The sequence below is a fragment of the Saimiri boliviensis genome, chromosome 8, assembly GCF_048565385.1.
Source record: "Saimiri boliviensis isolate mSaiBol1 chromosome 8, mSaiBol1.pri, whole genome shotgun sequence".
NCBI lineage: Eukaryota > Metazoa > Chordata > Mammalia > Primates > Cebidae > Saimiri > Saimiri boliviensis.
Genome location: NC_133456.1, coordinates 29,373,261 through 29,394,848, shown reverse-complemented (window position 1 = coordinate 29,394,848; position 21,588 = coordinate 29,373,261). Strand labels below are relative to the sequence as shown.

At 39.7% G+C, this 21,588-nt stretch overlaps 1 protein-coding gene across 2 annotated transcripts in view; it reads right to left on the bottom strand.

The window, feature by feature from the left end:
- Positions 1 to 20,025, bottom strand: part of KPNA1 (karyopherin subunit alpha 1) — a 78,272-nt gene extending 58,247 nt beyond the window's left edge. Inside the window, exons 1-2 of one of the 2 annotated variants that reach the window (XM_003941650.4) lie at positions 19,840 to 20,025; positions 2,121 to 2,254 (exon numbers count right to left, since the gene is read on the bottom strand). In XM_003941650.4, the coding sequence (XP_003941699.1) occupies positions 2,121 to 2,249 (129 nt within the window). In that variant the 5' untranslated portion in view covers positions 2,250 to 2,254; positions 19,840 to 20,025. The remainder of the gene's footprint in view (positions 1 to 2,120; positions 2,255 to 19,839) is intronic. The other variant, XM_010352417.3, reaches the window with a different exon arrangement.
- Between the last annotated feature and the right edge of the window lie 1,563 nt (positions 20,026 to 21,588).

The following is a 21,588-nucleotide window of genomic DNA, read 5'->3' as shown; positions in this document are numbered from 1 at the left end:
CTTTGGCTATTGGGGCTCTTTTCTGGTTCCTATGAATCCCAGGATTGTTTTTCTTAATTCCTAATTGGTAACTGTACAGAAATTGCACTGAATTTGTAGACTGCACTGGGTAGTATATACATTTCATAATGAAGTTTAATTACATGAAATCAGTAGTCACCAAGAAGAAAACAGAATAAAATGAACACCGTGTAAATGAAAGAGTGCCACCGCTACACCTTCAAATGGTTTTATGCCAAATATGATCCCGACGCTGGTGGTTATATTCAGACCTATACCTGGGTTCACATGTATACATACATGTCTTCCATTTAAATATATGAATATAAATATATAACCATGCTGTTATTATTTCTGAGAATAAAAGAAAAAGAAATTCCTATAATGCCAGCACTTTGGGAGGCTGAGGCGGGCAGATCACAAGGACAAGAAATTGAGACCATCCTGGCCAACATGGTAAAACCCCATCTCTATAAAAATACAAAAATCAGCCGGGCATGGTGGCATGCATCTGCAGTCTCAGCTACTCGGGAGATTGAGGCAGAATCGCTTGAACCCAGAGGGTAGAGGTTGCAGTAAGCCAAGATCATGCCACTGCACTCCAGCCTGGCAACATTGAGACTCCATCTCAGAGAAAAAAAAAAAAGAAAGAAAGAAAAATAAAAGGAAATTCACCCAAAAAATAGAAGGTAATATAAAAGTTCACTGAAATAAAAGGATCCATTTCTAGTTAAAAAAAAAAAAAAAAAAAAAGAGAGAGAGAGAGAGACAGAAGAAATTTAGTGGATACATTTCAAAAATGATAAAGCAGATCAAGAACTCATAATTTGCTGCACGCAATATAAAGTCTATTACAGTATTACAAAGTATCTTAGCCAATAAGAATAATAAAGTGCTTGACTGATACATCTACAACTCTAACAAATAAAATACTGAGGTTGTAATGTACTCTTGGACTTCACCTAAATGGATTATCTAATGCAGTGTTTCATAAAATGTGTTTTGAGAATATTTCACTATAATTACAAAATATTTATAATAGATTATCTTATTTCTCAAGTATGAGGATTCTAACACATTCATCAGGCTTTATGGAATTTCCACAGTAAGGGTCAAACGGTCCTTCAGGCTCCAAAGTCTTTCTTTAGCAAAAAAAAAAAAAAAAAAAAAAAAAGCCACTTAAGCCTTATGTCTCTTCCTTTCTTTGCCAAAAGTGATAGACTATTTGTCAATAGCATTATTTTTCTTCTGGCTCACCGCAACCTCCACCTCCCAGGTTCAAGTGTTTTTCCTGTCTCAGCCTTCCGAGTAGCTGGGAATTACAGGCATGCGCCACCACGTCTGGCTAATTTTGTATTTTTAGTAGAGATGGGGTTTCTCCATGTTGGTCAGGCTGGTCTTGAACTCCTGACCTCAGGTGATCCAACCGCCTTGGCTTCCCAAAGTGCTCAGATTACAGGCGTGAGCTACCACGCCTGGCTTGTCAACAGCATTTTCAATGGAAGGTTTAAAAAAAAATTAATGTTCTAAATGTCTTTATGAATACTACAGAATTAATCTGGAATAAAAAGACATTTTGTGAATGAAATTTTACTTTAAAATGTTAGCAAAGAAATGTAAAGACAAACATGAAGCAAGTTAAGCCAAATTGTTAACAATTACTGAATCCAATAAACTGGTTTATGAGGTTTATTCTCCTTTCTTTTTGTATATATTTTTAAATTTCCAAGTTTAAGTTTACAATGAACAGCAACGCTTTATTGGTCACTTGTGAATTCATTAACAAACATACATGAACACCTAAAGGCAGAAAGTTACACCTTTAGAAAAATAAAATACATTAAAAACAAATAGGCGAAAATATTGAACAGTGGATACACTGAGAAAATGGGAACCGTAGAGACTTCCCCATTCTTGTATATACCACTTTTCAGTACCTCCTTATTCCTACTCCAAAAAAGCGTTGTTTGTATTCGGAAGAAGGGGAAACACACACACACACACACACACATGCGCGCGCGCATACACACACACCATTGTTAAAATAAAGGAAGGTAGTTTCAGGTTTAAAATGAAAGATTACATTATTTAAAAGAAATGAATAAAGGTAAAGGATTTACCTGCTCTTCTCTTTTCTGCTTGCGTAACTGCAGTCCTTCTTCCTCCCTCCTTCTGCGCATCTCATCGGGATTCAGAGATTTGTTCTTGTAACTCTTCAGGCGAAAGTTCTCTTTTCCTGGGGTGGTCATGATTTCTACAATAAAAGAGAGGAGGGAACAAATAAGTTTACTGGGAAGAGCTCTATTATTCTAGGAGTTCAGCCTTTTAAACACGCACAGCCCAGACATATCCCAAAGAGACACCAGAAATGGTTACTTCCCCTCTCCCACTCCTGCCTCTCTTTAGACAAGTCTTGCTCTGTCTACCCAGACTGAAGTACAGTGGTGCAATCATAGCTCACTGTAGCCTGAAACTCCTGGGCTCAAACAATCCTCTCACTTCAGTTTCCTGAGTATCTGGGACCACAGGTGCATGCCCCCAAGCCTGGTGGTTTTTTTAATTTTTTGTAGAGACAGGGTCTTATAACGTTGTCCAGGCTGGTCTTGAACTCCTGGCTTCCAGTGATTCTCCAACCTTGGCCTCCCAAAGTACTAAGATTTCAGGGATGAGTCACTGCACCTGGTAAGGTTACTTTATTTTTAACAGTTTTATTAAAATGTGCAATTCAACAGTTTTTTGGGTATTTACAGCTTGTACAACCTTCATCACAGTAAATTTTAGAACATTTTAATCGCCTCAAAAGAAATTCTGTATTGTTTAGCTATTATCCCTACTCTGGATATTTCACATAAACAGAATCATATAATATACAATCTTCTGTGACTGGCTTCTTTCACTTAGCATGTTTTCAAGGTTCATCCATGTTGTAGCATATATCAGTACTTCGTTCCTTTTTACAGCTAAATAATACTCCATTCTATGTATATACCCAATTATATTTATCCATTCATCAGCAAATGAACATTTGGACTGTTTCCATCTTTCAGCTATTATGAATAATGCTTCTACAAACGTTTGTGGTCAAGCTTTACACAGATATGTTTTCATTTCTATTGGGTATGCATCTGGAGTAGAATTGCTGGGTCATATGGTAACTATGTTTAATTGCTTAAGAAACTGCTCAACTATTTTTTCCATGTGGCTGTACCATTTTATATTCCTATCAGCAGCATATAAGGCTTGCAGTATCTCCACATCCTTGCCGGCACTTCGCTATTAAAACTTTCACTGAAACCATCCTATTGGGTGTGAAGTGGCATCTCATTGCGGTTTTGGTTTGCAATCCCCTGATTGCAAAGATAAGATGAGATAAGAGCATCTTTTCACATATATATTTGGTAACTGTATATCTCCCATTAAAACAAAGTCTATTCAGAGCCTTTGCCCATTTTTAAATTCAGTTATTTGTCCTTTTATCATTGAGTTGTAAGAGTTCTCTATACATTCTACATAAAGGTTCTTTGTCAGATATGCTTTGCAAATATATTCTATCAATTATCTTTTCACCTCCTTGGTGTCCTTTCAAACACAAAAGTTTTCATTTTGATGAAGTCCAAATTATTCTGGTTTTTTTTTTTTTTCCCTTGTTCATGCTTTCGATGTCATATCCAAGAATCCTTAACCTTGTGTTTCTTTCCAAGGGTTTATCTGTTACATTTAAGTCTGTGATCCATTTTAATTTTTCTTTGTAGCATGATTTAAGATTCTAACATCATTTTTTTGCAGGTGTCTATCCAGTTGTCCCAACACTACTTGTTAAAAAGACTCCTCTTTATGGAATGGTCTTGGCACCTGCTATAGACTCAATGTCTCTCACCCAAAATTCATATGTTAAATCCTAACTCCCAATGTGATAGTGCTTGAAGGTGAAGCCTGTGGGAGATGATTAGCCCACAGCAGTGGAGTCCATATGAATAGCATTAAAGCCCTTAAAAAGAGACCCCAAAGAGCTCTGTGGGTAGTTCTGTGACTATTAATTCAATGTCTATTCAGATTGTCTATTCCTTATTGAGTCAGTATTGGTAGTTTTTGTCTTTCAAAAAATTTGTCCACTTCATCTAAGTCATTTAATTTACTGGGATACAACTGTTTTGTTGTTGTTGTTGTTGTTGTTGCTGCTTGGTTGTTTGGTTTTTTTTTTTTTTTTGAGACGGAGTCTTGCTCTATCACCAGGCTGGAGTGCAGTGGTGCAATCTCGGCTCACTGCAACCCCTGTCTCCTGGGTTCAAGCCATTCTCTTGCCTCAGCCTCCTGAGTAGCTGGGATTACAGGCATGTACCACCATACCTGGCTAACTTCTGTATTTTTAGTAGACAGGGTTTCACCATGCTGACCAGGCTGGTCTCAAACTCCTGATCTCAGAAGCTCTACCCGCCTTTGCCTCCCAAAGTGCTGGGAGTATAGGAGTGAGCCACCATGCCCAACCACAAGTGATAATAGTATTTCTTTACAATCTTTTTAATTTTTATAAGGTCACTAGTAATGTCCCCTCTCTCATTTCTTTTTTTTCTTTTTTTTCTCAGACACTTTCTCACTCTGTTGCCTGGGCTGGAGAGTGCAGTGGCACAATCATGGCTCACTGCAGCATCAACCTCCTGGCTCAAGCAATCCTCCTACCTCAGCCTCCCAAGTGTCTGGGACTACAGGCACATGCCCAGATTATTATTTTTTTTTGGTGGGGACAGGGGTAGGGGGTAAAGATGGGGTCTCACCATGTTGCCCAGGCTGGTCTCAAACTTCTGGATTCAAGTGATCCTCCTGTCTCGGCCTCCCAAAGTGCTGGGATAATAAGCATGAGCCACTACACTCGGGTAATTCGAAAAACGTTGAGTTTTTCTCAATCTAGCTAACAGTGTGTCAATTGTTTATCTTTAATGCTCACTATTGTCTTCCTATTCTCTGTCATTACTTTCCACTCTATTATTTGCTTCCTCTGCTTGCTTTAGGTTTACTCTGCTCTCCATACCTCAGTCACTTAAAGTAGGTTAGGTTACTGATTTGAGATCTTTCTTCTTTTTTAACAAGGGCATTCAAAACTAAGTTTCCCTTTAAGCACTGATTTAGCTGTATCCATAAGTATTCCTACACAGTGCTTTCATTTTCATTTATCCCAAAGTGTTTTCTGATTTCCCTTTTGATTTCTCCATGGACCCATCAGTTATTTAGGAGTATGTTCTTTAACTTACATATTTCTCAAATTTCTTCCTGTTATTGATTTCTAATTTCTTTCCATTATGGTCAAAGAACATACTTTGTATTAATTTAATCCTTTTAAATGTATCTAGCTTGTTTTGTAGCCCAGTAAAATGCACATCTAACATTTTCTATCCTGGAAAATACAGATTTCCAGGATATACATGTTTCCATTTGAAAATACATATTTTGGACTACTGCTGGCTGGTAGTATGGTCTATACATCTCTGTTAGGTCTAGTAGGTTTATTGTACTGATTCTTTCTTGACCTTCCATCAAGTTGTTCTGTTTTCTATTGTACGAAATTGAAAACAGTTGGGGTACTAAAGTCTCCAACTCTTATTACTGAATTCTCTCTGTCAGTTTTTGCTTCTCTCATTCACTTACTGTTTATGTCCTACAACCATTTCCAGAGGCTTTCCATGGTTGTTTTTGAAATATTTTACCCTAGGTTTACTGGGGAGTGGGTCAGCAGAACTCCTTATTATGCTAAAAGCTGCATAAATAATTACTTACATGAAGATGATTTTGATGCAAACCTGAGTTAAGAATCACTGATTTATAACATGCTGGCACATCTTCTATTTCATCTGGATCTGTTAACAAACCTTTATGGCAGAAATTATCATTCTCATCCTTTATAGGTAAGGAATCAGAAGGCTCACAGAAGTTAAGTGACTTGGCCAGGATTACACACTTAATACAAGATATGAATGCAAGTCTCAAAATACACCAAGTGATCTACTGAGATAGACTGAATAGTATCATCCCCCTAAAACTCTTATGTTGACATCCTAACCACCAGTGTGACTTGTATTTCATTACGGTGCTTTTTAGGAGACAGAATTAAATGAGGTCATGAGAGCCCTACCCTGACAAGACTGGTGTCATTATGAGAATGAGACACTAGAGACTTCTCTGAGAGATACAGAGAAAGGCTGTATGAGGAGACAAGAATGCAGCTGTCTGCAAGCAAGAGAGTCCCCAGAAATGAACCCTGCTGGCACCCTAATCTTGAATTTTAGCTTTCAGAATTGCGAGAAAATAAATTTCTGCTTAAGCCACCCAGTCTGCAGTATTCTGTCATGGCTGCCTGAATAGATTAATATATCTACTCAGCAGAAATTTGGCAGAAACTTTATCAGACGAAAAGGTGGGTATAATATGGATGAGAATTTGTGAATAATTCCAAGAAAATCATATTTAAAGGTGCTGAAAAATGATATGAAGAGTGCTGGTTTCCTTACGCAGGCAGCATTCTAGCTATGAATTATCATAATATGGTACAGTAATAGCAGTGTTGCAATGATGACCCAAATTCAAAATCCAGATAGGGCGTGGGAGCTTACACCTGTATTCCCAGCACTCTGGGAGGCCAAGGTGGGGAGGATCACTTGAGCCGAGGAGTTTTGCAGAGGCCTTGCCTACACAAAAAATTTAGACAGGCATGGTGGCAGGCACCTGTGTCATCCCAGCTACTTGGGAGGCTAAGGTGGGAGCATCACTTGAGCCCAGAAGGTCAAGGCTACAGGGAGCCAAGATTGTATCAATGAGCAAAATTCCATCTCAAAAACAAAAAAGGATTCGTTAAGTTTCAGTTTCAGGTCAAAAAAAGGGAAAAGCCAATAGTAGAGTCTACCAAGACCAAAAGTCTAAAATTAGACTGAAGGAAGTAACTTAGAGGTCTGTATTCAATGTGGAACTGCAAGGATAAGCAATTAAAGCCAGTGTTGGGAGCATGCATACATATATACAAAGAAAGAATAAGTGATAAATAGGATAAAAGATAAAAAGAACAATTGAGAAGTGTCAAAGAAAGGCATATAGGAAGTCTCTTGCACTTCTAACAATATTTTTGTAGTTTGAAATGTTTTCAGAATTTTTTAAAAATCTAAAAGAAATATCACACAAAAATTAAATATTCACCAGCTTTTTTATTAAAGTGTCATAAGCAGCAAGTTGAATAAATTAAGCCTAGCCTTCTAGAAGTCCCATGTTCAAATCTGCTTTGCAAAACAATAATCTACAGAAGATAGTAGACTTCTGTGAGCCTGTTTCCTCATCTGTACAATAAAGACAATGATACTTTATAAGGTGAAGAACAACAACATGTAAAAGCATACTTCACACAGTCTGGCTCTTTTTAGTTTACACTTGCGAATTATGGAAATGGTCATTATTTATTTCTTTTGAACTATTAAGTATGGTGATTTATATTAATAGACTTCCTAATATCAAATTATCCTATTTCTTTGAATAAACACACTTGGTCATGGTGTATATTACCCCTTTTCAATTCTATTTGTCATATTTGTCACACAGAGTTGTTTGAAAAAAAACAAGGTTATGATTCCAATTATATGACATTCTGGACGAGGTAAAACCAGAAGCAAAACCCAGTGCTTGCCTGGTGTTTGCGGGGAAGGCAGGATTAACAGGTGGAACACAGAAGAATTTTAGGGCAGGAAAACTATTCCATATGACACGATAATAGTTAATGCATGCTATTATACATCTGTCAAAACCCAAGGAATGTACACACTAAGAATGAACCATAATGTGAACCAAGGACTTAGGGTGAGGATGATGTGCCAATGCAGGTTCATCAACTGTTTTAGCCTGTTCAGGCTGCTGTAACAAAACACTATCAACTAGGTGTCTCACAGGCAACAGAAATTTAATTCTCGAAGTTCTGGAGATTGGAAAATCCAAATCAAGACCCTCGCTGATTCAGTATCTGGAGAAGGCCCACTTTCTGGTTCACAAATGACCATTTTTTCACTGTGTATTCACACAGCAGAAAAAGCTAAGGACCTCTCTGAGATCTCATGTAAGGATACTAATGTCGTTCATGAGGGCTCCACTATCATGACCTAATAATCATCACCCACAGGCCCCATCTTCAAACACCACCACATTGGAGACTGGGTTCAACACATGAATTGTAAGGGGAGATAAACATACAGTCTACAGCATTACTTGTAACAAAAGAACCATTCTGGAGCTGAATGCTGATGGCAGGAAAGTCTATATTCATGTGGGGGCAAGGGGTTGATGGGAATCCTGTACTTTCCATTCAATTTTGCTATGAATTGCAAACCGCTCTAAGAAAGAGAGAGAGAGAGAGAGAGAGAGAGAGAGAGAGAGAGAGAGTGTGTGTGTGTGTGTGTGTGTGTATTTAGACTTCCCACCCTAAGAGGGAATCTCATTTACGGATACTGGCGAGGAGATTTTTATGTTTCACGCCTTTCACTGTATTACTTCAATGCATGTATTTAGACTTTTGGTGAAAGAGAGAGATTTTTTAAAACATAAAAATCTCCTTACCAGTATCCATAAATAAGATTGGTTGCCCCTTCTTAAGGTGGAGAGGGTAACACATTTGTTCTGTTGGAGAGACCTTTTTTTTTTTTAAAAAAAACACAAGCTTCAACTGTCCCTCTAAAGAGTCATTAACTGGTCTGAGGCAGACACCTTTGGGTTTTTCTTCCATTTAAGAGTGGGCAGGGCACAGTGGCTCACACCAGTAATCCCATCACTTTGGGAGGCCAAGGGGCAGGCAGACCACTTGAGGTCAGGAGTTCGAGACCAGCCTGGCCAACATGGTGAAACCCCGTCTCTAATAAAAATACAAAAATTAGCCAGTGTGGTGGCACGCGCCTGTGATTCAAACTACTTGAGAGGCTGAGGCACGGTATGGCTTGAACCCGGGAGGCAGAAGTTGCAGTGAACCAAGATTGTACCACTGCGTATCTCAAAAAAAAAAAAAAAAGATCCAAGCAAATTCTGATATGCATCTGCAGTTGAAAATCACTATAGTAGAGCAAAAGTTTTATTGTAAAAAGAAGAAAATGAAGGCTGAAGTTGAACTGAGGATAGCTTTAATGGAAAAGAAAGGAAATAAATCTCTCTGTGGTAAGAGGAGTAACAAGTAATTGCATGAGAAAATTAGTTTATCCTAAGCAAGTACGTTTAAGTATTATCACCTAAACTATTAATTAAAAATTGTAAGTTATTGTCAATTGCTTTTCCAAGTAACCTCTCAGGAATCAGAAGCCTTCAAAATTAAAGTCATTATACCTAATCTTCCTCTTGTTTTCTAGAGAATGAAGCCAAAGAAGCAATAAACTTAAACATAAGATGCAATACTGATGGTAAAACAGAAACACACTAGTCTTTCAAAAACAGATCCCCCACTTTCTCCTTCATGTTCATTCACTCAATTATCAAATTTTGCTTATTCTATCCAAAGTTTTTGATTTTATCTGTTCCTATCTATTCCCACTGCTACCAGCCTGATTCAAGTCTGTGTCAAATGACAACTAGATAACTGCAACAGCTCTAAACCAGCATTCTTAACCTCAGACTCTGCTCTTCAATTCATCCTTCACATATCCCTCAGATTAATCTCAATATGCTTTTCACTATATTACTTCAATGGGTAAGAAGTACAATGCTTTTAACCACTTTTTAGATCAAGTCTAAACTTCTTAGTCCTGCAAGATCCCTTTGTCTGGATTCATTCAATACTGTCTCCACTCTCCACCAATCTAAACCCAAAACAATGAGTGCAGCTCTTTTGATATTTTCATTATATTCAAGACGTTTTATATTCAGTGTGCTGAGTCAGCCCATCTAATCAGTAAATCTCAAATACATTCTAAATGTTCTGAAAACTTAAAATCTGTAATATCTTTTGTAGAACTTGAAATGCTAATATACTTAATTCCACCACATAAATCAGGCATAACTTTATTAGAAAGTATATTATATGCATTTAACATTAAAAACCAAAACTACAAGTATGACCACAAAAAAGGTTATGAATTTAAATATAAGTGGAGTGCAAGTCTAAAGAGCTCAGTTCTTTTGAAAATATAAATTATTCACATTAATAGCTTCTAGTCAAATGGCAGTGAGTCTGTATAAAAGATTTTTTTTTTTTTGAAACAGAGTTTGGCTCTTATTGCCCAGGCTGGAATGCAGTGGTGCAACCTCGATTCACCACAACCTCCGCCTCCCAGGTTCAAGCAATTCCCCTGCCTCAGCCTCCCGAGTAGCTGGGACTACCGGAATACATCACCATACTCAGCTATTTTTGTTGCTGTTGTTTTTTCAGTAGAGACGGGGTTTTTCCATGTTGGTCAGGCTGGTCTCAAACTCCCAACCTCAAGTGATCCACCTGCCTCGGCCTCCCAAAGTGCTGGAATTACAGGTGTGGCCACCACACCCAGCCTAAAATATTTTAATAGAAATTAGAGAAGAAAATTAAAATTTGAAATACCCTGCCCATTCTTTTCCTACAAGATAATTAAGGAGTAGCTTTATTTTTATTAATAGCATTTCCAGGTTCAATGAAAGCAAAGTTTGAAAAATCCTGCAATGAAGGCTTTCCAGTAAGAAGTCAATGTGGCAGACATATACATGATTCATAGGGGTTCATCTCTGGTCTCATAGCTCTAACCAGTAATCCAATGGGAATACATATTTTATTTCACAACCCAGTTTCAAATGTTTTCCTGTGAGAGGTTTATCATAACCTTCGGCCCAAATTCTGACCCCCAACTCCCAGTATCTATAGGTTCCCAAGATGGGAAGTTCTCCAAAGACATTCTCAATATCAAAACATTTAAAGGAAAATATTTGTCAAGGATCTGGAGAATTCAAACTCTGAATTCAACAATTGCACTTTTGGAATGTACACAAAGGAAACAAAACTAGCAGTATGTGTAAGAATGTTCACTACAGTGTGATTATTTTAGTGAAAAACTGTAAACAACCTGAAAGTTCCAATATGAGGGCTTGGTTAAAGGAAATGTTCACAATATACTGAGAAAACAGAACACTAAAAAAATGAATGCTGAGAACAAAAACTCAACCTACGTTATTCTCCATACTTCCGAAAAATATTTGATAACTTAAGAAATCAGAATACAGCCAGACATAGTGGTTCACGCCTGTAATCCCAGCACTTTGGGAGGCCAAAGCAGGCAGATCATCTGAGGTCAGGAATTCCAGACCAGCCTGGCCAACATGGCAAAACACCATCTCTACTAAAAATACAAATATTAGCCAAGCGTGGTGGCAGGCACCTGTAATCCCAGCTATTTGGGAGGCTGAGTCAGGAGAATCTCTTGAAGCCAGAAGATGGAGGTTGCAGTGAGCTAAGATCACACCACTGCATTCCAGTCTGGGCGACAGAGCGAGACTCTGTCTCAAAAAAAAAAAAAAAAACAGAATATAAAATTTATATATGGAAATATTATTTTATCTTCCAAATTTTCTATGATAAGCAATGCACTAATTATTCAATAAGAAAAACTTTCAAAAAGTAGAGCTGAAAGCATATATTTACTACGATAAAGCTTATCAACCTAAGACATTGAATTTCCGCATTTTACACTAGAATTTTTTCGACTCTGTATGCTGTTATTTCATGAGTAGTTCTGATCTTTATGAAAGAGAAAAATTCTCTCTTATCTAAAAGTTGAATTTTTTTTGTGGAGGGGTGGGTTAAAAAACAGAAATCTTTCCAGAAGATGACATAAAGGGTTCATTCCCTTGGTAGTAAAAAAAAATTTTTTTAAACTCTGTAATTGCAAAAACTTGCCTTCATTCAATTCATATCCACTACTGAATTTAAAACCACTGTAATATATCTGTTTTGTGTACACTTATGAGGGTTTTCAAATTTCAAATTAGGAAACAGCACATACAGAATTAGCTTTTCTTCCCAAATCATACTAACAACTTGAAGCCAGAAATTTAATTTTAATCTTCAATACTAAGCACACAGTGGTCATTGAAATGCTGTGGAAAGAATGAACAGCAGAGAGTTTACGTAAAGAAACAAAATGGTAGACATGGTAGAATGCTAAAATTACAAAGAAACATTTTTTCAAATAAATGAACCACAACCACAGCATAGAAAGAATACGGAGAGAATCACAGATGATGTCAACACCTAAAAGAAGCCATAAAATAAATTATATTTCACTAGCAAAGTGGAAAACTCTGAAGCCTAACCTGCAAAGGAAGAAGTCAACAAGAAACAGGCTGATTGACACTACCTACCCACAAACAGGAGGCTTCAGACAGATTACCCAGGTACTATCCCTCCATAAGTGTAGTGAGAGTTGGACTCAAAATCAGGTTTGTTCAAAGACTACAAAACAGCCATCACATGCCCAGATTTCACAACCAGACAAGCATCCTTCAGTAATCCCTTCAAATGGGTGTTCCAATGCAGGTGATGGTACGAATGAGGTGCCTTATTGAAAACAGAACTACATGAGCACAACAGTAAAAACTTCTAAGCTTCTTTTCTAAAATGAATTCTCAAAATATGGCAGCCAGATATACATTCTCCTGGCAAGAGACTGAAGACTCTCTTTATCAGGGAAACTGGCTAGCCCAAGACAAACAAACCTATGAGTACATGTTGTCCTGCCCCCACCCCCCAAAAATGGCCACCAGCTACTCTCCCCACCCTTTAACAAGCCACACTCACAGAGTTCCAATTCAGTTTTTGGCACTTCACTCTTAAATATGAATGGACAGCCACAAGACTACCAGACATCTGGGGAAAGCCTTTATAAAGCAAAGACAACAATAACAAAATTTTTAAAACTATCATTAATATCCCCAGAAAGAATACAGAATCTATGAAACAACATAAATATACTGTAAAATAAGAATGAGAGGCTGGACACAGTGGCTCATGCCTGTAATCCCAGCACTTTGAGAGGCTGAGGAGGGCGATCACTTGAGGTCAGGGGTTCAAGACCAGCCTGGCCAACATGGTGAAACCCCGTATCTACTAAAAACACAAAAAGTAGCCAGGCATGGTGGTGGGCACCTGTAATCCCAGGAGGCTGAGGCAGGACATCACTTGAACTGGGGAGGCAGAGGTTGCAGTAAGCCAAGATCACACTACTGCATTCCAGCCTGTGCAAGAGTGAGACTCCGTTTCAAAAAAAAAAAAAAATTATGATGAGATCTATGAAATTTAAAATATGGATAGAAGTTAAAAATTCAACAGAAGGGTTGGTAGAAAACACTGAGGAAATCTCTCTAGAAACTGAAGAAAAAAGACTAAGGGATGGAAAATAAGGGGTAGGAGAAAGAACATTAGAACAACCTAAGAGTTTCCATACGCAAAAAATACAAATTCCAAAAAGACAGAACACAAAGTTGATAAGGAAAAGATTACCAAAATAATTTTGACTATCTGTTCCATGAAAGTCACTATGGACAAAATTAACAGAAAGGAGGACAGACTTAGAGAAGATATTTTCTAAGTCTACTATCAACAGACTATTCAAATCTAAACTCCACGAGGGAATTCTGCAAATCAAAAAGGAAATCCAAAGTAAAGACAAAGGACAAAACAGATAATTAACAAAAACAACGAACTAAATGGATCCAAGAGATGCTCAAATTCTTTAGTAATCAGAGAATGTAAGCTGAAACAAAAAGATACTCCTTCCCCCATCCCTGGAACTTAAGGGATCCTCCCACCTCAGCCTCAGGAGCAGAGATTACAGGCATACACCATAGCACCCAGCTGAGATTCTATTTTTATACTCATCAGACTGACAAAAAAATAGAAAATGGCCAGGTGTGGTGGCTCACACCTGTAAGCCCAGCACTTTGGGAGGTCAAGGCGGGCGGATCTGGAGTTCAAGACCAGCCTGGCCAACATGGTGAAACCCAGTTTCTACTAAAAATACAAAAATCAGCCAGGCAAGGCCACAGCAGGCAGATCACCTGAGGTCAGTTCAAGATCAGCCCAGCCAACATGGTGAAACCCAGTCTCTACTAAAAATACAAAAATTAGCCGGGTGTGGTGGCAGGCCCCCTGTCACCCCAGCTACTCATGAGCCTGAGGCAGAAGAATGACTTGAGCCCAGGAGGCAAGACAGAGGTTGAGATCCCACCACTGCACTCACCTGGGTGACTAAGCAAGACTGTGTATCACAAAAAAAAAAAAAAAAAAACAGTAAGTTAGACAAAACTAAGTAAAGGCAATGATATGGGCAAAGAACTCTCAAGCACTCAAGTATGCACATAAACGAATTCTCCCATTCCATGCCCAGGGAATCACAATCTTGGGCATATATATCCTAGAGAACTTCCTACACAGGTCCATAATGATGTACAAGTATATTTAACACGGTATTTGAGATAGAAGAAAGGCAACTCAGGAGTCAATTCCTAGGGAATGAAAAGTAAAATGGGGTAGATATGCATTATAGAATTCTACATTAGACGCAACTATATGTACATACAACAAAACAGAAAGGTCCCTAAATCAATGTTGAATAAAAAAGAAAAAGACCTTTGCAAGGTTTATAACACAATACCTAAACTAAGCATACATACCTCCACTACATACTTCACAATGTTTCTCATATAAACAAGGAATGTACCAACCACAATGTTATAGGAAGACATAACATAAGTAGGGCTCAGAAATTTTAAGAGAAAAATTTAAAGGAACTTGTATGATCTGATAAGTGTGACAAGAACTGAGAAGCATAATTCATTCTAAATGTCTTTTTACCTAAGGTCCAAATAATAACAAAAACTTCCCAAAACTAAAGGACATGAACTCCCAGCTTATAAAGGCCCATGGAATGCTCTTAAACAAAAAAAGACCCATACCTAGACCCATACCTAGACATATCATCATGGAATTCTGAGGGTTAAAAATATCCTAAAAGCTTCTAGAGATTGGGGGTCAGAAAGGGAAGGTCACATACAAATGAAAAATCAGACTGGCTTTAGATTACAACAGTAACACTGGAAGAAAGAAAACAATGAAACTATGACTTGCAAACTTGAAGTAAAAGTTACTTTCAACTCAGAATTTTATACCCAGCCAAATTATTGATCAAATGTGAAGGAAGAATTTTTTTTTTTTTCAAGTCAGGTAAGATGACAGAAAGTTTTTGTTTTCTATGTATCCTTTCTTAGAAAGCTACTAAAAAATGTATTCCCAAGGAAATAAGTAAGCCAAGAAAGAAAATACAGGAAACAGCAAACAGGGGAACCAGTACAGGAGAGGATAAAGAATTTTACGGATGATAAAAAGAGAAGACCCAGGATAACAACTATGAAATAGGCCTAGAAAGTAACCAGTCCTAATTGCATTAAGAGGATCCAGGTTGGCTGTCTCAGGAAATGAAGCAAACAACAACAAAAAATACTTTCTAAAAAAACAAAAATGTATTAAAAGAAATGACATCATAGTACTCTACATGGGTCAGCTGTGAACACTTACACAGTTATAATACTGTAAACACTAAATATTGGCTTAATAAACGCCTGTGGTAACTATAACTGTAGAGGATGGTAGAGGCAGTTTGTGCGTGTGGAGGTGAGTCTATATGTGAAGCAGTAAGGAACATCTTGCCTAGAAGAAAGCCAGTAATATCTATAATTGTTATATCAAGAAACAGCAATAAAAGCAAGTTACTGCATTTATAAATATGAAAGCAAACACAAGAGGAAACAGCTAGGAGAAAGAAAATGGTAGCTTCTAAAGTGCAGATGCTGAGACAGAAAACAGTTTTAGAATAGCTTTTCAGATATTCTAATTTTAAAATAGAATTAGTATTTTTCTAATGCTGATAAAACAAGGAACCTGAACAAAATCTCACAGCGGTTAAATCAGATCTTCAGTATTACTTCATGGCATTAAACAAACTACATCTAGTTTGTTCCGTCAACTAAACAGCTAATAAAACCAATCTTTAATGATCAATGTGAACACAGTACAAACAGCCCTATTTGAATCCCAACTCCACTAATTCTGTGAAGTAGGGCAAGTTACCCAATCAACCTGCACACGTAATCAACTCCTCAAAATGGTTTTGCAAGAACAATTAAGTGAAAGCACCTAATGCAGAGCCTAACCCATCAACACTTTCTGCCAGTCTTTCCGTTCCCTCGCTACAAACCCCTATTCTGACCCCAAGCTGCTTTGTTGCTCATACAGAGACTCATGGACAACTCAGCACATATCCTTCCTCACGCTGGAAAATCAATCATGATGAGTAAGCAGACTTATCTTTGTATATGAAGGGCAGCATTATTTTTGTTATATGAAGGAGATTATCCCCATTATCCACATTCTGGATTACTGCCTGCTTTCAAGAACTGTCCCAATTAGTCTACAGTACTTGGACAGAATCATTTTTTCATGTTCTGTTTTGTAGGTCTGTAACATCTTCAAAAAAAAAGAGAAGAAAGAAAAAGAAAAAGAAAAAGAAGAAGAAGAAGAAGAAGAAGAAGAAGAAGAAGAAGAAGAAGAAGAAGAAGAAAAGGTACATTCCCATAGTCTTCATCCCTACTCTCCCAATGTACAACTTCAAAATTTTCTATTGCAGGCCCTATCTGGCCCCCAGTTGGCCTGAGGCCATCTCCTGCTTACTGCAGCAAAAGAGTGAAATCAGCCTAAATCAGCTAATTTAACTGTTTACCAATGTTTTCTTCCCTTTTATGGCTAAATTCATAACATCATGCAAAGTGCAAAGATACCTTAAAACAAAACAAGGAGGTAACGGGATTATCTTTATCACTAGGTCAGTAATCTTTACTATCAAGACCAATCAAAGGCCTTAATTGATTTTATACACAGTATTCATACATGTAAAAACAATCTGGCAGACTTCAAAGCACAGACATCATAAATCATTAAGACTCTATTTTATCATTAATTCAACAAACACTCTGCTTTTTAGCACTGGGGATGAAAAGAATTAAGATATAATCTTATTCTCAAATGTAAAGGGAAAAGGTAAAAAAGGACCATCGAGAGCAACAGAGAATAAAAAAATCCAGGAAACAACTGACAGCAATTCCAGATTACATATAATTCTTAACATAGTTGAGACTAAAGAAAATTATAAAAATTGAACACAGCTCTGAGTCTCCTGACAAAGTATAAAGGGAAACAGGATGACTGACAAAACAAAAATAACCTAATAAAAGCAGTCACTTGTTTAAAAAAAGAAAAGAAAAAAAGCTTAATACTGGGGTCTTAGGAAGAATTTGTCGCTACGGTCTGTATTTTATAGGTACCAATAAATTAGAAATTTCTTCATTAGATATTAATGGGAAAAAAGATATCTTTCATGGCCCCTTCTGGTACATATCAGTTCTAGATAAGATGCAGGTAAGATTAAATCACACTTCTGTGAAGAAACTTCTACGAGGACCACCTTATGAAGTAACATAATTCTGCCGGGCGCAGTGGCTCACGCCTGTAATCCTAACACTCTGGGAGGCCGAGGCATCTGGATTGCCTGAGCTCCGGAGTTCCAGACTAGCCTGGGCAACACGGTGAAACCCCGTCTCTACTAAAATACAAAAAAATAGCCAGATGTGCCGGCGTGCGCCCGTAGTCCAGCTACTCCGGAGGCTGAAGCAGGAAAATTGCATGAACCCGGGAGGCGTAGGTTACAGTGAAGAGAGATCGCGCCAGCGCACTCCAGCTTGGGCAACAGAGGAAGACTGTCTCCGACGAAAAAAAAAAAAAGCAACATAATGCAAGTATATTGATTTCAGGTGATGCCTTTGTCATTTAGTTTAGGTTTTTATAAACATATGTTTTGTTTCCCTACATGACTTTAAACTCAAGGCTCATGTTGTCTGCTTCCATTTGAATTCTATTTAGTAGAGTACTCTACAGTTGCTGCTCAACTATAATAACTGATAACATGTTATGCAGTCAATATTTGTGTTATTAGTCTTCTCTGCTACACTATAAATTCCACAGTGTATTTAGAACAAGTACAGTGAGTTTTGATCGCGACCATATCCCCCCAAGTCTAGAATAGGATCACTCCGTAAGTATTCGCTCATTGAATGGATTAAAGAAAGCACAACGAAAAAGTATGAAAGGAGAGAAATAATTTTTTTAAACGGCAGTAATTTTGAGTTCTAAGGCTGTTCTCAACAAGAGCTGAAAGACTTTAGGTAACTTAACATTTGATTGTCAATGCTTTCATCTGTAAACTAGAAAAATTAAGATACTTCAGATTTAAATGTTTTTAGTATGTGTAAAGCATTTAACACAATACATGAAAAAGAACTCAATAAATGTTAATTCCTTTACTTTCTCTTACATCTTATCTATCCATAAAACAGTGCCTTCCAAGAATAAAGTATTTCAGGAAAAATACAACAGAATTCATTACGTTCCTTTAAAAAAATAAATTTTATCTCATTAATCTTTAAAATGGAGGGGAAAAATAACTCTTTTAAGTGGAGGGAAAATTTCTGAACTGCTTTCAAAATATTACAAACGCAAAAGCTAGTTAAGAAAAAAACAATGTCCAGAATGAGCCTTGCTGGTGGCAGCCGCCTGTAGTTCCATTTACTCGGGCGGATGCCTTGAGGCCAGATCAGCCCGGACAACACAGCAAGACTCCATTTCTTTAAATTAAAAAAAAAAAAAAAATGAGGCTTGAAGCAACAAGAGGGGGAAAATCACCTCATCTACTGCTAATAGAGAGAGGCTTTTAAGCAACCGTTTATTTAAAGGGGGAAAAAGTGAAATTCAAGTTAACATTACTTGACAGTACGTTTCAGAAAAAAAACACTCTGCAGAGCTGGGTGTGGTTGCCCGAGACTAGTCCCAGCTACTTAGGAGGCTGAGACCGGACAGTTTGAGCCCAGGAGTTGTAGTACAGCGTGGGTAACACAGCGAGACCCCATCTCTTTAAAATACAAACAGCCATCGTTTGATCTGAGTTGAAACCTTAAAAATAAAATATTTTAAACGCTTTCACTGAAAAGTGGAACACGACCCAATCCTAAAACATTACTTCATGACAACTTCTTGGCTCCAGCCATTCTTCAGTATTCTCCTCCCGTAATGAGCTTAATCCGATACCTCGCTGTTTCCCTCGCACCGCCACTTCACATGCGGTGTACAGACCGAGTTCTGTCATTCCTATAATTACCACACCCCCGTCAGCCGCTCCAGGCCTATGTCGTTATGACATCTGTAAACTGCAGCCGGCCGTCTCCATCCCCCGTTTCTCCCACCTCCCTCGGGGCTGCCGGCTCTAACCCCGGCTGTAACTTGTGAATTCCCAAGACGGTCCCTTCCTGCCAGGGTTAGAATTTTTACACGCCACCCCTGCTCCTTCCTGCCTCTGTCACAGCGCTCGGCGCGGCCCACCCCCGCCTCCCTCCAGCCGCCCAGTTGCGGCGCAGGCTCCGCGCTCGCCTCCTCTCCGCCCGCTGCCTCGGCGCCCCGCAGTCCCCGGCGCCGCTTCCAGCCCCGCCGCCGCGCCGCGCCTCGCCGCCCCGCCCCGCCTCGACCGGCGTTCCTGATGGCGATCACACCAGCGCTCCCCACCCCCACCCTCTCCTCCGCCGGCCGCGCGGCAGTTAAGACAGTCAGGCCCGTGACGCACGGACGCGGCGCGAGCGTCAGGACCCAGGCACCCGAGCACGAACCCCGGCCGGCGCCAGCCGTCGCCCCAGGGCCTCTCCCAAGTCCCGCCGAGGACTGCCTGGATCCGCCGGCGGCAGGGGGAGGGGCCGGGGCCGCAAGGCCCTTACACTCACCAGGCTCACGGCAACCGATCCCGGTGCCACCGCTGAAGTGAGCCCCTCGCTGGCCCGCCCGCCGTGCCACTCCCGCGCCCAACCTCGAAGAGCTGGCTCGCGCCTAGGCGGTGCTCACCAGGCCTCGCTCTCCGCCACCGCGCACCGAGAAGCAAGACTCAGCTCTGCCGGCGTTCGCAGTGCGCCTGCGTGCGGGGGCCGGCCGGAGCGCCTGCGCGCGTCTCTCCAGCGCTTGCCGCAGAGGCTGCCGGGAAACGTAGTCTTGTAACGCTCTCTCGCCAGACGCTCCTTGCTGCTATCGCCCAGCCTGCGAAGAGTCGGGGATCGGGGAGAGGGTCTCACAGAAAAGGAGGTTTGCAGGCCTTGGCAAAGGTTGGAGAAAGTTATGTGTACAAACCTGTCTTTGCTAAGCTCTTCCAGGGCGGATCGATCCTCACCTCTGTATGTCTAGCCTCTAACATAGCAGGTACCTAATACATGTTGATGGAATAATTGAAGGCAGAGAGAATATTACAACAGTAGTACAGCAGAGCCTCGTGCCTGAAGGGTTCACATGCAGCATGAAAGCAGGAAGCTTCTGGACACTCCTTTTTTAGTTCTCTCCCAACCCCTTTGCTTGATACTGTATGAGCAGCATCAAAAATCATTAAGGGCTGGGCAAGGTGGCTCACACCTGTAATCCCAGCACTTTGTAAGGCCGAGGCGAGCGGATGACTTGAGGCCAGGAGTTCGAGACTAGGCTGGGCAACATGGCGAAATCCCCTCTCTACTAAAAATACAAAAATTAGCGAGGGGTAATGACGAGCGCCTGTACTCAGCTACTTGGGCGGCTGAGGTAAGAGAATCACTCAAGATGACCATGAGGCTGCAGTGAGCCAAGATCGCACCACTACACTGGACAACCGGAGTGAGACCTTGTCTCAAAAAATAATAACAATTAAGAAACTACATGGGCTGGGCACGGTGACTCACGCCTATAATCCCAGCACTTTGGAAGGCCGAGGCAGGTGGATCACGAAGTCAAGAGGTGGAGACCATCCTGGCCAACATGGTGAAAACCTGTCTCTACTAAACATACAAAATTTAGCTGGGGTTGGTGGCGCGCACCTGTAGACAAGCTACCCGGGAGGCTGAGGCAGGAGAACTGCTTGAACCTGGGAGGAGGAGGTTGCAGTCAGCCAAGATCAAGCCACTGCACTCCAGCCTGGGCAACAGAGCGAAACTCTGTTAAAAAACAAAAAACAAAACTAACAAACAAAAAAGCTACATGCAACACAAATACTCATTTTACTCTCAAGTGCTCTCAAACAAAAACTTGGAGCAAATGATTGTCAATGTTAAATTTGATGGAATTCTTTAGGGGACCAGATGGAGTAGTGGCTTCAAAAGAAGAAAAACTAAAGCCAACCTAGCAGGGGTCACAGAATATTAGATAGGTTTAAAACACACACCAAGAAGCAAGGAGAAAGAGATGGAGTAGATTAATACATTTACAAATGTCCCAGGGAAGAAGAGAGAGGACCACACAACCTGAATCCTAGGTTATGCAATGTTCATTTGTCCTGGACTTTTCTCTGCTGCATCAGCATTCTCCTGCTGATGTGTTTACTAAGATCAGAGTTGAATTTGAGCAAGGGGACTGGGGAAAGGGAAGGTGTGTTCACCAGGAGAGACTTAAGGGCAAGTTTGCCTGACCACAGCTAGGGTGAAGACCTTTTTCCAATCAGGTGCTAAGATTGATTATTGAGA